This window comes from Microtus oregoni, unplaced genomic scaffold (assembly GCF_018167655.1).
Source record: "Microtus oregoni isolate MIOR12 unplaced genomic scaffold, Mior012 000016F_ref0000370, whole genome shotgun sequence".
Lineage (NCBI taxonomy): Eukaryota > Metazoa > Chordata > Mammalia > Rodentia > Cricetidae > Microtus > Microtus oregoni.
This window is the reverse complement of record NW_024543075.1, coordinates 1696426-1713614: the sequence shown is the minus strand read 5'-3', so window position 1 is coordinate 1713614 and position 17189 is coordinate 1696426. Positions and strand designations below refer to the sequence as shown.

General features: G+C 50.4%; 1 protein-coding gene across 4 annotated transcripts in view; it reads right to left on the bottom strand.

Moving 5' to 3' along the window:
- Nucleotides 1-1813: 1813 nt before the first annotated feature.
- The window catches only part of Cars1 (cysteinyl-tRNA synthetase 1), a 53435-nt gene continuing 38059 nt past the window's right edge, over nt 1814-17189 (bottom strand). For 3 of the 4 annotated variants that reach the window (XM_041667073.1, XM_041667071.1, XM_041667074.1), the window contains 13 exons: nt 15761-15873; nt 15080-15208; nt 14533-14662; nt 14346-14449; nt 13909-14006; nt 13481-13670; nt 12851-12919; nt 10030-10111; nt 6965-7045; nt 5684-5751; nt 3562-3621; nt 3044-3127; nt 1814-2118 (listed from right to left, as the gene is read on the bottom strand). In XM_041667073.1, coding sequence (XP_041523007.1) covers nt 1984-2118; nt 3044-3127; nt 3562-3621; nt 5684-5751; nt 6965-7045; nt 10030-10111; nt 12851-12919; nt 13481-13670; nt 13909-14006; nt 14346-14449; nt 14533-14662; nt 15080-15208; nt 15761-15873 — 1343 coding nt within the window. In that variant the 3' untranslated portion in view covers nt 1814-1983. Of the gene's footprint in view, nt 2119-3043; nt 3128-3561; nt 3622-5683; nt 5752-6964; nt 7048-10029; nt 10112-12850; nt 12920-13480; nt 13671-13908; nt 14007-14345; nt 14450-14532; nt 14663-15079; nt 15209-15760; nt 15874-17189 lie in introns of those variants that run through there. The other variant, XR_005975794.1, reaches the window with a different exon arrangement.

Sequence of the window (17189 nt, the reverse complement as noted above, 5' to 3'; positions counted from 1 at the left end):
TGTAGAACTGGGGTTAGAGCATGGCCTGGCACCCCCTGGAAGCCTCTGCCTCTGTGTTCCTGTGTCCCTTTCTCTGCATGTCTGGGTATCTGGGTTTCATCTTCCAGCAACACCAGTTCTATTAGACTCCCCCCCACACACTTTCCAAATGTTCCATCTTCCATGAGCAGTGCATGAGATCAATGCCAGTGACAGACATTGGCAGTAAGAGTGCTTGGGTCTATAGCATGTCACACAGCAGGGCCTAGTCTACAAGAGCTAGTTCCAGACAAGCTCCAAAGCTACAGAGAAACTATCTCAAAAAAAACCAAAAAAAGAAAAAAAAATCACTTGGGAATCAGCCATGTGGGATTTTTGAAGATCTGCTACTTTTTCCCTTAGCATAATATACTTGAGACCCAGCTATGTGTCACTAGATTGTCCCTTGTTCCTTTGTGGGCAGACCACTTCTCATGACTGTGCCCACTGCTGGAGGAGAACACTTAAGGTCGAGGCTGCCCAGCTGCTGCATTCTGCCAGTTTCCCCATCTGTAACGCCTGGAGGGACCCGGTGTTGGTACCTCCATCCTGCTCTGTCCAATCACAATGCACTGCTGTTCCTTTCTTTGCCTCAGATCATAGCTGGGGTGTAGCTCAGTGGTCTTGCCTGTGTGTGTAATACCTATGGATGCCAACAGCCAAGCTGCAGCTCATTCACCCCTCTGTACTACTGCAGCTGAGACACGGTGAACCTCTTCTTAAAAACTGCCTGACTTGTGCCATTGTGGTCTCTCCAGCCCCCACCCTTTCTGGGAACTTGTCTTATCTCCTCATGGTGACAAGGGTAAACCTGAGATGCTTCTAAATAGAGCCCAAGGAGGGACTGTGTTGACCTGTGAGGCTCCATCATAAAAGCCACCCAGTGCCTTCTCTCTCAGGACAGCCACTAGTTGAGATGTAGTCACTCTAGAGACTCATGAGAGACCACAGACATACAAGGTGCACACCTCAGAAGACCCCATCTGATTATGACTATCTGACAGACTGTATGGTCTCCTGCAGACTCACCCCGCTATACTCTACAACATGTGCCTATGGTACCCCAGGCTGGTACAGGTGTCTCCAGGATAGTTCTCAAAAAAGTCTGTCACAAGGACAAAGAGGCAGCAGATTTATAAAATCATCAGTACAAAAAAAAAAAATCATCAGTACACTTGAGCTCTGTGGCATCTGGAATCCACATCTGCCCCCGGTGTCTCTGGACAGCTCCAGAGGTACCACTTAGGTTCTGGCTGCTGTCCATACTCTCTCTCTTTTTTTTTTTTTTTTTTTATCAGAGAAGACCAGACACATTCAGCATGGGTGCTAATTCTTAGCAGGGGTGAGCAACCAGATGGGAAAAGGTGGGGAGGAAACACACTTGAGGCTGGACCTACAGACCATTTATCGCACAAGCCAGTGGTGCTGATCTGGGCTTGCTGTCATAACAGCAGTCCCAGGCAGCTTGCCAGAGCCCTATCCCACAGGGTAACTGTCCTGCTGCCACCGTCAGTTGCTCTGGGAAACATGCAGTGTGTGTTCATTGGAGCTAGAAAGCCAACTGAGCAGCCTTTGTCTGAGGCTCAGGGGGATCTGTTGGGCTGATTCAGTCTTTTTCCTACTCCAATACCACCAAATGTGCCAACGCAGTGGAGATTAGCCCAGCTCGCCAGTGTGAGGGAAATTCCTGGGCAGGCTGGCTGAAGGGGCTCAATTGACTAGGAGGCCTGTGTTGTAAGCTGCTGACCAGGCACCCACAGGCCAGATCTCCAAGTGCTGAGAGGGCAGAGCAGGCTTCAGTGTTCAGAAGAATTTATTATCAATGTCCCAGAGCTGCTGCCACTCTGTCTGATTCAGGTATGAGAACAGCTGTAAACATGACCAGGGCACAGGGCCTGAGTAAGTGTGTCTCTCGGTCCATGGTGGCCAGGCTGGCAGGTATACCCATTCGGGGCTGCTGTGGCATCACTGTAGGCTGCCGTTCTGCAACATCTGCAGATACTCCTTGTACAGTTTCTCCTGGGCTTCAAAGACCTTCTTCAGCTTCTTGACCTGCCCCTTGCTCAGCTCTTTGCCTTCAATGTCGTGGGTAGGCAGACCCTGCAAGGACCACACAGATGCCATCAGTTCCCTTTTCCGTTCATGCCTCATCCCTGCTGAGAGAAAACACCTCTCTCCCTGACTTGACTGTATTTAGACTCAGGGTCAGCATCCAGGCCCTTGTTTATCTAACGTGTTTCTGAGGTGGAACACATCTCAGGATTGGAACTGGCTGTGTAGCAGTGGCTTATCCCTTTAACCCGGGCACTCAGGAGGCAGAGGCAGACAGATCTCTGAATTCAAGGCCAGCCTAGATTATAGAGTGAGTGCCAGGACAGCCAGCCAGGGCTACAGAGAAACCCTGTCTCAAACAAAACAAAACAAAAAGATAGGGGCTGCCTTCAAACTTGAGATCCTCCTCCCTCTATCTCTGAAGTGCTGGGATCACCAGTGTGTGTCACTACACCTCTGTGTGGCCGTCCGGTCATCACCCTCAGTCCTGATCTGGCAGTAGGATTCTATAGATGAGACTACAGAAAAGTGGTGGAAATCTGAGCACTCTTCTTAAGGTGAGGAGCAAAGTCTACTAGGCCTACAACTTCTCAGCTGAGAGGTGGCCAGGGAGAGTTATGTAATGATGAATCCAAGAGTCTTCAGGGAGACACCAAAGGGACACCAAGACCCTCCAGGGTGGAGGCAGGGTTATGACCTTGCACTTGAGGCAGTTGGGAGGGTCCCCACAGAACCTGCAGATTCCTTTCTGTCACCTTAAACTGGACCTGGGGTCATATTCCAGTGCCAGAGCTCACCATACAACTAGCAGAGAGAGCCTCGCTTAGCTTTTGCCCTGACAGGAGCTGCATGGTCCTAGCTGCCCTCACAGCCTTCTCAAACGGGAGGCCCACTAGCCCAAGGCTGAAAGTCCCTGGACTCCATCTTGGAGGACGTGGGAGACCAAAGTTTGAAGAGTGAGGTGTTGTCTTACATTTTCATCGAATTTGGAATACTTGTTGATTTCTGACAGGAACATCTCACTGGGTGGAATCTTCATCTTGGCCAGCTTAGCTGCCTAGAACACACAACACACAGATGTAAACATACATGTCACACAAGCTTGCCCACCACCATGCTGCCTACTGTACCACTTCTACCACATGGCTTCCAAGCTCTTAAACTCAACATATGCCCAGCAGAAAGACTGGGAGGGGCAACCAATAGGAGGGAGCAAAAAGACGACCTAAGCATCCAGAGGCCTGTGGGCCTGCAGCAATCCTCAGATGGCAGGACTGTGGCATTGCTGGCACTGGGGACCCACCAAGGGTAACCTTTCCTTTGCTGATGCCAGGACACCAACTGAGGGGTGGAGGCAGAGGCCAACTCCCTCCGGGAGACTCCTCGGGGTGCCTGTACCCAAAGAAGGCACAGAGCACTGAGCCGCAGGGGTAAAGGTGTGATTTTTGCCCAGGAGATCCTGCACCCCAAACAAACAAGCGAAATAGTTACTTCTTGCTCCTGTTTCTTCCTGGCCGCCTCCTCTTTCTTCCTCCTCTTCTCTTCTTCAGCCTAGGAAAGCAGCACACAACTGAGACATGAGCCCACCCTGCTGTCCTGCCAGGCCCTAACCCATGGTGCTTGTCCTTAACCCTGTATGTTAGCCCTCAGCCACCCAACTATCAGCTATGATCCTTTTTCAAAGGTCTCAAGGGAGAGCTGCCCTGAGCCTGCTCTCCAAGCTGGTGTCCACCCGATGGTGCCTGCCTGTGCCTGGCCCATGGAGCATAATGACCCCAAGGTACCATTCATTGTATCCAGAATTATGAATGATAGTCTTTTTTTTTTTTTTTTTAAACAGTGTCACACTGTATAGCTCAGGTAGCCTGGAACTCACGGTAATCCCTCTGGCTCGGTCTCCTGGTTACTGAGGTTACAGAGGTGCATCACTACACTTACCATGACATGTTTCTGATCTTTCTCCCTTTTGGCACCCAAGTCCTTAGATGCAAGGGCCCTACCCATCACTGAGAGTGGGGACAGAAAGAGGGACACTTGGAGGACAAGCAGACAGAATGAGTGGGGCAAATGGCAGCACCTAGGACACGTGGCACCAGAGAGCCAGGTAGCACACACACACTTCCTAAGCGATGAGCTTCATTTTAGCTGAGCGATCCCTTTTAAGAACTGGTCACTTGTTCCATGCAGTACTGTCCTTCCTGTCATGGCAGCCACTGCAGGGCAGCAGCCATGACTCTGAGCTGTCCCAGAGTGGACCTCCTCAATGTGACAAAGAACTTCAGCAAATCGAAGCATAGCTGGCATCTCACCGAACACAGCAAGTTCATGCAGACCATAATCCAGGTTGTGACTTCATACCCTGAGGGTGATCAAAGCCTCCAAGGCCAAGTGGGCATCAAGTTCATCAAGAAGAGGATGGGGGCTTGTAGTGTCAACTCACTTGCCAATGACCAGAGCTTTGCTCCTAGCACCTTTTTAGGTAGGCCACGACTACCTGTAACTGCAGCTTCATGAGGATCTGACACTTTGTTCTGGCTTCCATGGGCACTCATAAATATGTGGCATACACTTACATAGACTTGGACATAAATGAGAATAACATCGAACTTTAAAAAAATATGGGGATGGAAGATGACTCAGCAGTGAATAGTACTCGCTGCTCTTGTATGATTCCTAGCACCCATGCTAGAACCCAATGCCTATTTCTGGCCTCTGCGGGTACCTGCGCACCTGTGGCAGACACTCACACATATGCATACACAGATAGGAAGAAATATGCTTTGTTTCTCAGGGGTTGGGATGTATAACCCAGAGAAACCAGAAGGAGCTGAGCAATACTAGCAGCCATGAGAAAAGCTGCCCCAAAGGCTGAGCCACCCTGCCTACTGCCTCCCCCCATAAATATTCACACCGCACTAGAAATAAACAAATGAAAATTTAAGCACAAACAAGCGAAAATAAGAGGTAACTTGTAATGGGAATTGTGGTGCAACCCTGTAATCCTAGCACTTGGGATGGCAGGAGGATCAGAAGTTCAAGGCCAGCCTTGGCTAAATCCTGAGCTTGTGCAACATGAAACCACGTTTCAATAAAATTCAATAAAATAAAAGGCTAACTCGACCACTGCCACCCTTTATATTTTGTCGAGACAAGGTCACGCTGCTACGTAGCCTGGAACGGACTATGTAAACTCGACCGGTCTCAAATTCACAGAGATATGCCTGTCTCTGCCTCTGCCTCCTGAGTGGTGCTGGCATTAAAGGAATGGACCAGCACACCCAGCCAAAGGAGCCCCTTTCTGAAGTAGTTGCCTACCCAGTTAACTTTTCTTCATGATATTTATAAGAATCAGAATATTTTTGTTTGTTTTGTTTTTCGAGACAAGGTTTCTCTGTGTGGCCCTGGCTATCCTGGAACTCATTCTGTAGACTAGGCTGGCCTTGAAGATTTGCTGCCTCTGACTCCCCAGTGCTGGGATTAAAGGAGTGTGCCACTATGCCCCAGGAATTTTAACCAAAGCACAAACATCCACTCTTAAAGCAACATAAAGACCAAACAGCGTTAGTGTTTTCATTTTCAGCAAACTCAATGGCCATCACTTTGCTTTACTAACCCTTTTCTTCTCTTCCTTCTCTTTCAGTAAGGTGTCTCTGTCTACCAACTTCACCACTGTTGGCAGTCCTGAAAGCAGAAAGTCAGTTGAGACCCAGGGACCTGTACCCGCCTGCCAGGCTCTACCCCAGAGCCTGTTAGCCAAGGCCCCAATACCACTCCTGCATGGGGACCTGGGACCCTTCCTTCTGGTTCACACAGGCAAAATCAATGCCAGGTGAAGAAAATTGGTAAAAAGAAAACAAAACAGGGCCGGGCATCAGATCAGGGGTAGAATGCCTGTCTAGCACTGTCCACGGCCCAGCAATTCCATACCAGTGTTGCAAAATCACAGAATCAGGGTAAAATGGGAAGGCCTTGCCTGTCTGGAGTCATCAAACTCAACCCAACATTTTAGCAGGTGTGGTGGCTCACCCCTGCAATTTCAGCACTTGGGAGGCCTAGGTAAGGGAGTGCCATGAATTCAAGCCTAACCTGGGCTACACAGTAAGATGCTGTCTGAAAACGGAAGTAAGAACAGTGCACTTCTGCCATCTTTTCCCTTCCTATCAGGAAAAGAGATACTTAGGTGTGCTGAGCAAACCCTTGGAAGGAAATGTGCCGAGAGTTCAAGTCAGCCATTGCTGTTAGGCACCTTCAGACAAGCACAGGGGCCTGGACAAGCTCTTTGTTCCCACTCTGTACAAATCGTTGAATATTAAAAAGTTAGAAGGAAGCAGGGAGCCGGGCAATGGTGGCGCATGCCTTTAATCCCAGCACTCGGGAGGCAGAGGCAGGCGGATCTCTGTGAGTTCGAGACCAGCCTGGTCTACAAGAGCTAGTTCCAGGACAGGCTTCAAAGCTACAGAGAAACCCTGTCTCGAAAAACTAAAAAAAAAGAAAGAAAGAAAGAAAGAAAAAAGGTTAGAAGGAAAAAAACATTTCTGTGTAGCAAAAGGCCCAAAAGTCAGAAAGTACACGGTGAGACTGGGGCACATACACTACAGCTTGTCTCCCTAAAAGTGTGAGAGAAGGCTACAAGTAGAAAATGAGTAATGGCTGCCCTGGTCCTTGGTGGAAATGAACATGTCACCACAATGAGTAGTGAGCTAGGCCTCCTGGAAGAGATGGAGGTAAGGGGACACCTGCTCTGCCTAGGATTCTTCAGCCACACATGAAAGTACCAATGCCCTGGTACCTCTAGACTACCGCTGTGCCACATGCCTCCCAGCATCCTTCTCACCACCTACCTATACCTAGCTGCTTTCTCTGTCCATAGGGAGCAGCTGTAGGAATCACCCACCTTCATGGTCTTCAAACCGCACCCCGAGTTCAGGTAGGATATCATCCCGGAGAGCATCACTGAGCTGAAGAACCTCAAGGACTGTAGGCAAGAAAGAGCAACTCCCTTAGACTACAGAAGGCCTAGGCCCCCAAACCCATGCTTCCTCCAGTGCTGGCAAGTGAGTACTGGCTGCCAGATTTGGAGAGAGGATAGGGAAGACAGGAGGCTACCCATGCCACACCCCCCACAGAAGTCCAAGGTCCCACAGCCATTCTCATGGTGAGCCCACAGGGTCCAACAAGGACAGTGAGATGTTCTAACATTGCAGCCCAGGGCTGGGAGCCAGGACCTGTCTGAAACACTCTGTGGACTGTTCCCAGAGATGCTGAGCAGGGAGAAGTCAGACTGCCTTGAGCCATTGCCCCACAATGACAAAGCCCCATAACTGGTCATCACTAGCCTCGCCCGGCTCAGTACTGAGGCCACATCCCCTCATGCAGGACTCCAGGCCAATGCTTCACATATCCAAGGTCTCTGCCTTGAGCCATCCTGATGTCCTGAAGGACTCTTCCTTCCCCTAATATTGTCACCTCACCGGGCCTACCCCAGCAGTTTTGTGCATGTGTCTGAGGACTGAGAGCTACAGCTCTGAATGCCCTGCCAAATCAGACTGTAGTGGAGTGACAGGTGTCCATTGTCCCAGCTGGGGTCCTTCTAGCTGCTGACTGCCTCATTTAGAGATGTCAGCCTAGTCTGACCACCAGGAACAGATATGGACAGGAAAAGGAACCCGCATACAAGCACATGGATGACACTGCATCTGGCTCAGCAGGGAGCTCGGTGAGCCTGGTCAGACCTGGCTCAGTCACAAGACTTGGCTACCCCAAGGTTGAACCACAACAAACAGGAAAGACTGAAAGCCAAGAGCAGGAGACAGAGAAGCTGAGCAGGGGAGCAGGTGGGAATCAGAGGACTGTGGGTGTGGTCACTGAAGGCTTAAACATTCCTGGCCTTTGAGTCAGTTTCTCTGCTGGGCTAGGACTTTCAGTGACCAGATGCATTACCCTCTCTGTGGTGGGTTAAAGGGTAGATACTGGAAGGCCAAGAGCTCAAGGAAGGGACTGGACTTTGTAAGGTCAGCCCCATGGTTCACAGCAGACACTACACAGATTCCCAATCTGCTCAGGCTGAAACGCCAATTCCCCTTGCACTTAGGAACTAAGAATCCTAAAGCTTTTGATCCTAGACAGTCTTCTGGCCTCAACAGATCTGCTTTTCCCTGAAGGAAATGCATCCAAGGGTGACAACCTCACAGCTGTGCAGGGCATGGGTCAATCAGGCTGCCAGTCCTGTTGCAGGATCTCCTTAAGAGGCAAACTGTTTAAAAATGTGGACATCTGCAGTCTGTGGGCTCCCTTCCAAGTTGGCTTTAAAAATGACAGAGAGGCTGGGGAGTAACAGCTCAGTGGGTAGAAGGTACTTGCTACATAAGCACAGAGATTCATATTCAAATCCTGGCACCCACGGAAAAAGCCAGGCACTGTGTTGTAAGCTTACAGTCCCAGCACAGGAGAGATGGAAATAGGGAGGTCTCTGGTGCATGCTGGCCAGTCAGCCATGCTGAATCAGTAACTCCAGGTCCCAGTGAGAGAATCTGTCTCATAAGGTGGATGGCTCCTAAACTTGACCTCTGGCCTCCACACACGTGTGAAAAGGCACACGCAAGTTTTTTAAGTGGAAGAGGAGGAGAGAAAGGTAGAACTAGAAAGGTAGAGATAGATACTGATCCAGAAAGTAGGAGGTAGGAAGCCAGAACCTGTGCTGCTGGTCAGGAGCATGGCTTAGCGCAGGCCCCACAAAGAAGCTGGCATCTCCTTAGTACTTGCCATAAGGGACCCAGGTGCCCTATACTCCCACTCCCATGGGCAAGCCTAGAAAACCGAAATCCACTTCCATTGAGTGCCTGGCGTGCTGACCTCGGCAGCACCATTCACAACTATCAAACAAGGAACAATGAGAAAGTGAGAGCTATGGACAGGAGCCAGCAATCCACTGAGCCTCGAGAGTGAACAGAACAGATGTGGCATGGACAGACAGACCTCAAAGACGCCATGCTCCATGACAGGCTGAAGTGGGGCAGTCTGCACAGCCACAGCAGCACTGTGTGACAGTGAGGGGCGCACACAGGATTGATGGGTGGTGGAGCTGCACAAGAAAGCTGCACCGAATGCAGGGAGCTGATCTGAAGATTGCTTTTGTTACACACTATCCACCTTGATAAATTATATGCCTGCCTGAGTCTAGTCCCTTACTGGGAGAAGCCTGGTGCTGCCACCTACATGACACAGAGGACAGAGCGAGGCTTCTGGGATCCCCAATGTCATGGAAGTTTAGGTTTGAATCTGGCTGCTGAGTTTGGGGCCAGGATGGAAGTCGACTAGAGGACTGCGCAGGAGAGGCTCTTTTGAGTTAGAGGCCGCCCTTGCCTTGTTGGACAAGGTTCCAAGTCAGGGTACCTCCCGGGGATACTGGTGCCAGCAGCAGGAGATTCCCCTGGCACAAATGATGGTGTGGCTCTTGGCACCCTGAGTAATCCTGTGTCTCTCAAACCATACACCTCCTCACTTTGGCGATGAAGGGATGGGTGTGCACAGACAGCCTGGCTCCACCATGCACCAGGCTGGGTAGAGACATGACTCTAGCTCCAGCCCCAGCATGAACTTTTCCAAGCAACCTGAGACTGCAGCAGGAAAAGCCACTCGTGGGTCACCGGGAACAGAAAGGAGACCCAATGTAAGCCAAAGGGTAAGTGCATGCTAGCTGTAAACAGTCCTCTATCCTGCCTCTGTTTAGAACAAGAGCTATGCAGACTCCTGGACCTCAGGACCAAGGAACGGTTCTGCCTGAGATGTTCTAAGTCACAGGAAACTCTGACCGAGTACAATGCTGCCCTGAAGGGCCAGTGGAATAAAACAGGTTCAGCTAGGCATGAAGCTATACACACTTAAAGAACAAGGCAATTATCCCAGGGAACCCAGCAGAGGGTGAGCAGCAAGGGCGAGGTACCCAGCATGGGGCCTCACCTTTTTTCTCTCGGGCAATCTTTCGCACGCCTTCTCTGAATTCCGACAGTACCTGCAGGTAGGGCATGACGGTGGACTCGAGCTGTGGAAAGAATGACTTTGAGTCACAAGAGCCGTTGCTGTATTTGTAGAAGAATACCTAGCAGTTCAGTGGATATGCCACAGGTTACATGCCACTGTATCCTGTGTCCTGAAGCCCACAAGTCCTTGTCACATCGGGGTAAGAGACTTACATGTGCTAGAGCGGAATTAGACCCTATCTACAGCCCTCTTGGACAGCTTGAGGAAGCTAGTCACCATAATACTGACCTCAGCTCCTAGTACTTAATAAAGGTGATGTGGGCCAGGGAGAAAAAGAAAAGCACCTTTGGGCTTCAAGCTGGATACATTCAGCAGACACTACTCTGTCCACTGCTGACACATGTGTTTTCCTCAGGACAGACACAGTTGTCAGACACCTATCCTATCCGTCTCCAATGGGTTGTGGGGATGCACTGACCATTTGTGGTCACCTGTGGGCCTGCTGAGGGCTAGTCATCTTATTAACTTACACACACACACACACACAAATTGCTATACAAAGGGCCACTACCTCCAATGACACTGAGGATAAAACCAGGGGACCCAGAGCCACACCTAGAAAGACCCAATCAGGAATCTGAATCTAGAACCATCTTTCAGTGTATTTCTCTATCTCCAGGACCAAAAAGGTCTGGAACTTCTAAGCAGGGTCTTCCTGTGTCTCAATTAGATAGCAGCTCAAGAACCAAGAAAAGGAAGTGGTAGAAACAGTGGCTGGAAGGAGAGACCTGAAGTCTGAGCAAAGTAGGCCTGACCTTCCACCAAACAGACTGAGGGAAACTGTCTCACTACAGCAGCGGCTCTGGACTTCTAGAGTGGAATTAGACCCTATCTCCAACCGCCTCGAACAGCTTACTTAAATAGGCCAATCACCACACCACCAACTTGGCTCCCAGGACCCAAAGAGGCCTCTTGGCAGAGGGCAGGGTCTGTCTCCAACAGTTCTGGGGCTGATATCCTGCAGCCTGGCTTCTACCTGGGTATGACAGGTTTGGGCCCAAGTCAGCCTCTCTGGCTCACACAGCACTTTTAACCTGGAAGTCACCTCTGATCTTCACAATGGGAGCCGTGGGACAGGATGCATGGCCTCACAGGCTTACCACGCTCATTAGTGGCTGCTGTTTCCTATAAGTCAACTTCAGGGGCTAATGAGACCATCTGGGATGTATAATGTGACATACCCTAAGATGTCTCCCAGGGACCATAGCACTGCTAGAGACTAAAGGTTACTTCTAAGTTCAGAGGCAGAATGATTTCCATGGGAGCTATGTCTTGTTTTCTGCTTTCAGAGAAAAGAGCAGGGCTGGAGAGATGGCTCAACACGAGGACCTTGCAGAGGATCCAGTTCCTAGCACCTATATCACTACCACCTGCAACTCCAGCTCCAGGGACTCTGATGACCTCGTCTGAGGATACCTGTAATCATATGCATACACCCTGCCCCTAGATACACACAATTAAAAAAGAGAGCTGGCAGCATGTTTGTTAAGAACATAGAGGAGCTTTGCATGAATTTCTAAAAAGCTCCAGCCTCCATCAGTGATTCCTATCAGTAAAGTCCAGAAGCCACCACCCCAAAAACAGCTCACTCTGAGACTAACAGGCCTCTTCCTTCATGGGACTCAGCGTTGACAGCCCTGTGAGGAGGAGAGACCACCTGGCTGCTCTTCGGGAGAAAGCAGTGCTGAGACAGCTTCGCCTTGCCATGTGTACTGAGCTACTGTTGGCGTTAGCACAGCAGATGCTCTGTCTAAATATTTATATCCGCTGTCTTAATTCCGTAATTAAAGAGCACTCTCCACAGAAGGAAGGTGGAGGGGAATCTTAAATGAGCTGTCCTCAGCTTGCAGAGGACCATTCCTGACACGTGTGTCTGTCAGCCCACTAGACCTGCAAATGCTGAAGCCAGCTGTGGACATGGGTCTGCTCTAACAGGAGCTTCCTTGTATGCTTAAGGATGGTACGTGGATGCTCTATGGGACCATGGCTTTCCATTTTCTTGGCACTGGCTGCTGGAACAGAGGCCTGGGCTATGTGGTGGGCTCTGGGCTGGTGTGAGAACTGGACCTAGCCTGGCACAGGGTTCTGCCCAGTTCTGAGTGGCAGAAGGAGAGTGGGAATTCCCCCAAGATACCAGTGTGGTATGTGATCACATGACCTTTCAGAGTATGCCCACTGATTACAGCATCTACACTCCACATTCTCAGGTTGACTACTTGGAGGAAAAACAGTTGTGTGTTTGTACTGAACATGTACCATCATTCCCCAAACTACACAATGTAACCATCTGCACAGCATCTATAACACAGGATTATAAACAACCTCTAGGTGACTTAGAATTTCCAGAGCAGGACTGAGGAGACAGCTGTTGGGAAAGTGCTCCTGGGAAAGCATAAGGACCTGAGCTTGATTCCCACCACCTACATGAAAAAGCCAGGGTGATGGGACACGCTTATGATCCCAGTGCCGGGGGTGCAGACAGGTGAATACCTGGAGCTTCATGGCAAAACAGTCTAGCCTAATAGTTCCAGGTCAATGACAGACCTGGACTCCAAAAACAAGGAAGGTGGTTTCTGAGGCTGACCTCTGACCTCTCTCACACACACAAAGACACACAGGCAGACATACATACAGAGAACTACTGTGAAAAGAGAGGTGGCCTCGAGGTATTGCAAACAGGGGAGAATCAGAGGGGGGCAGCAGTGGGCCACTTGGGGACCCTTTTGGGCACTCTACTTACATTCAGGTTGGTTCCAGGTCCACCAACTGGGAAACCCAGGGGGCTCTCCTCCTCTATGGCCCCAAAGATCTGAGGGAAGAAACAGATAGGATTAAACTGTAGGGTGAAGAAGATGTATATAGAGGTGAGGTGTCACCTATGGCCAGTAGCTCAAGAACTGTCCTGACGTCTCTGGGGACAGGCAGCCAGGTGGGTCCCCATGACTGGTTGCGGAGAAACAGGAAAGAGCAGCCATCAAGCCCGATAACCGCATCCCAGGGTACCTGCATCCATTCACAATGTGCCCTGGCTCAGAGCTACAGATCCAACCCTCTTCTAGCTAAAAGTCACCAGAGACTAATGACAAGGACAAAAGGGCAAGGCAGGGAAGGTCCCTCTGGCCTGGGAGAGAGTGCTGTCTCAGGGTATGGTGGCCTGGAGCCAGAATTGCTCTGCACAAGACTTGCTCACAGTCAAGATCTTATCACTGGCCTTGGCTTAGCAGGGACCAACAGCTGTGACTACAGAAGGCTCTGAGGCTTTAACCACAGTTCAGAGAGGCCCCGGACCAGGATGGTGTCAGGCAGCTCGGGCAGCCTCCAGCATCACTCAGCAGCTAAGGTTCCCCCACGGGCCCGTCGCCAGGCTCACCTTCAGCATGTGGGTGAGGTACATGGCAATGTTCTCCAGCAGAGCCCGGTTGGGCCTCCTCCTTTCAGCCTTCCTGGCTGCTATGTAGAGGTTGCACTGACTGACCAAAGCCCGCATCTCTTCCATGGCAGTGCGCGTGTCAATGTTATCACACAGGGCTTCATGAACTGCTGTCTTCTTGTCATAGAAGCTGAGTAAGGAAGAAAAATGAAAGCAATGGTCAAAGCTGACGCTCCACCGCAGCAGTTCTCGAGCCTAACAATCAGAATCACTGCCATCAGCAGGCACTGCACTTCTGACACATGACAGGGCTGGCCTCATCATCAGTTACAGGACAAGCCATGGCAGAGACCCTCAGTTGGTGGCCCAGATCTCACACACACACACACACACACCCCAACCCCCCCAAGGAAAAGGCTCCACCTTACTTCTTATTGAGCTCCACTTCTTCAGCTTCCCATTTTTCAAACTGGCCAGTGATGTCTACAGGAGCTCGGAGGATGTCTTTCACATTTAAGAAAAACTCCTAAAGTTATAGAAGTCAAGTTAATGGCATTTGAAGAACCTTCTACCTAGAGAGACTTGACATTCTACTGACATGTTGTCACTTGAGGGGAGATCTGACTGCACAATGCATGCAGGTCCAAAAGACATAGAACACTTCTTCCTTGGGACAGAAATATGACAACTCCCGGGGCAGGAAGCCTGAGTCAGAGTGAAAGTTCCCACATGTGAACATGGCCTTCACTCTGCAGCTATCAGTTCCAGGAAGGGGCACCAAATGACATCACTGTGCCCTGGCTTATATTAGAAGACCCACACCACTCACAATGCCCTCCACCTCCAGCAAGAACCGGGTACTCACGTTCATGAACTTTTCATACTGAAGTGCAGACTCCATAGTGTTGCTGGAATAGTCCAGTGTGTCTTTCCAAGAGTGCATGAGGAACGCCAGCCGCAGCTGCCGAGCTGGGGAGCAGACACATGGCCACCATTATTCCTGAGCAGCTGCCGGTGCCCGCACCATGGGTTCCTGCAGGAGTTCTGCTTACCTGAGTGTTTCTTTAAGGCATCTTTAATGGTGATGAAGTTTTTCAGTGACTTGGACATCTTGCAGCCTGCTATCGTCAGGTGGCCCGTGTGCAGAAAGTACCTGACCCAACAGTCATTTTCAAAGTAAGCCTGAGGACAAAGAGACAGGAGGAAGGCTTAGCTGCTGTAGTGAGGCTTCACCTGTCAGAAGGTTCTGGACAATGAATGCATGGTGTCTTGCTGTATGTACCATGAATGAGGTAGATGCCACCTCTTCTAAGTGGGGGGGGGGGCACCAGGGGCTTGAAGGGAATGCCCTGGTGACAATGCCAGCAGGATACAGCAGGATACAACTGGTTTGACCCTAAGCCTGACTGTTACCGAAGGCCAAGCTGTTACCACTGGGATTCAGCCAAAATGATTAGGACACAACTCTCCCTCAGATCCCAAGATGGAAGTCAAGTTCATCAGGAGGCTCGCTCTTCCTTCAGGTGCTGCTGCTGTCTCAACAGCAGAGCAGGAAGGACACAGGGCTCCTTTTAAGCACAGCAATCTGTTTTTACCTACCTCTGACTGCGCCAGCTCATTGTCATGGTGGGGGAAGCGGAGGTCAAACCCTCCGCCATGAATGTCCATTGAGGCTCCCAGGAGTGTGCCTGCCATAGCAGAGCACTCTATGTGCCATCCCGGACGACCCTAAGAGACACAAAGGGCCTTGCTGACCACTCCAAACCTGCCCAGGACTTTACTCCTCAAGGAAATGACCTTTAAGCCTCTGCAGTGGTTTCAGATCTTCACAGGACAAACTATTTATACAGTTCAAAGTCAGTCTCTATGGCTGTGGCTTAGCTAAATCCTGGGAATTATTTCTAGATCCCCAAGCACTCAACAAGTGGCAAATAGTCACACACACAATACTTGTCACAAGGTTGTCACATAGTCATCTGGATTTCCAATGCCAACAACATCAACTTAACATGCATAGACACCCAGAGCAGAAGCCTGAGGAAACTAATTGGATTGCACCCACTTAGAGATCAGGAAACCGAGTCCTGAGAAGATAAGCCGCTAACTTAGAGGCCCAGCATCTGTGAGCCTGCAGCTCTTCTTCACTGCCCTGACACCTGGTCTGGCCCCAGTACCCACCCAATCGCCAGAGCTACCTATTAGAGGACTAAGAAAGCTATGATAGCAGCCTATGACACCACCACTTCTCACTGTCCCTGATCCCAACAGTGGCTCACTCACCTTTCCCCAGGGGCAAGGCCAGGATGGCTCTCCTGGCTTGGAGGCCTTCCACAGGGCAAAGTCGTTAGGAGAACGTTTCTCACTGAGGCGGTCAGCGGAGATGCTCAGGTCACCTGTGAATGTGAACGGTTAAGAGAAGCGGGCAGGGTCATTTACAGGTGCCTATAGGAGTGTCAGCACCTTACCTCATAGCCACTCTGTGTGTCTATGGCCAATCTTTCTCGTTAACCAATTAACTCGTGACAGACATGAACAGCAATCACTACCTATCAGCTCTTAAGTCTGATTCTGGGCCAGGGTCTCAGCTACTTTGGCAGTCCTAGAGATATACCTGCCTCTTCAGCTCTGAACTCTATATCTGTATGAGAGGTTATTGCACTCTGGGCTGAAGCTAAGGTGTGCAACTCACTGGTGCACCCAGGGTCAACAACACACATAGCTGCCAGTACGCTGGTTTCCAGAAGCGCAAAGGCATGGTTGAGTTGCTGTGCACCACTTTGTGGAAGTGGAGGTCAGTGGTGACACTCCCTCTTGCATTCTCAAAGCACCAGGTGAACGCCTCGGTCCTGTGAACAAGGTGCCTGCTGGGTGCATTTCCAGGCAGAGGCTCTGAGACCCCCCATGGGGTAGTGGAGGGAACCATTAGCCAGAGGCACTTGAACAGCAACACACAAGTAAAAGATGGCTGGAGAGCCAAGAGGATAGCGCTGTCACCAAGTACATGAAGGACCTGTAGATAGAGCTGCTGTGGAGAGGGGAACTTGGTCCCCAACATGGATGAACAAGCCTATGTTAGGTGAATGGATAGAGTGAATGCCTTTTTCCACCCCAGACTTAGGCCCTGGACTGCAAACATCTTCCTGATCCTTGTATCCAGGGGGTCCTTTGGAAGCCCTGGAATAGGAAGGACACTTGCTAACTTGGGGTCTGAATGCAGTTCCATCTTTCAGGAACTGAGTGCCCAGGCTTGATGCCCCTGAGCTGTGGCAGAGGGAGGCACAGCTAGGGCATCCTACAACACCAGCTCCAGATGCGGGACATGCAATGAACGCAGAATACTTGGCAGGACTTTGCCATCACCTCCTGGCCCAGAGACAATCTGGTGTGCTCATCTACAGAATGAAAATAATCTTTTCAAGAGAAATGCTGATACATGAGGCACCCAGGACAGACCTCAGCCTGGCTCCAGTTCTTCCTGCCGTTCCTCTATCAGCAAGAAGTAGCCAGAGCCACAGTTCTTGAGGCTGCACATCAGCTCTTTCAGCTGGCCTCTTTCGCACTTTAGGTGGCAGCCAGGTTTTCATGTTTCTGTATGCGGAGAGCCAGCTTCTAGCTTACAAAGTCCTCCACTAACCTGCGTTTACCTTTGCTCCTCTGCTGGCTCTCCATGCACTGCCCCTCTCTGCTAGTTTTCTGCCTGACTGCCTGG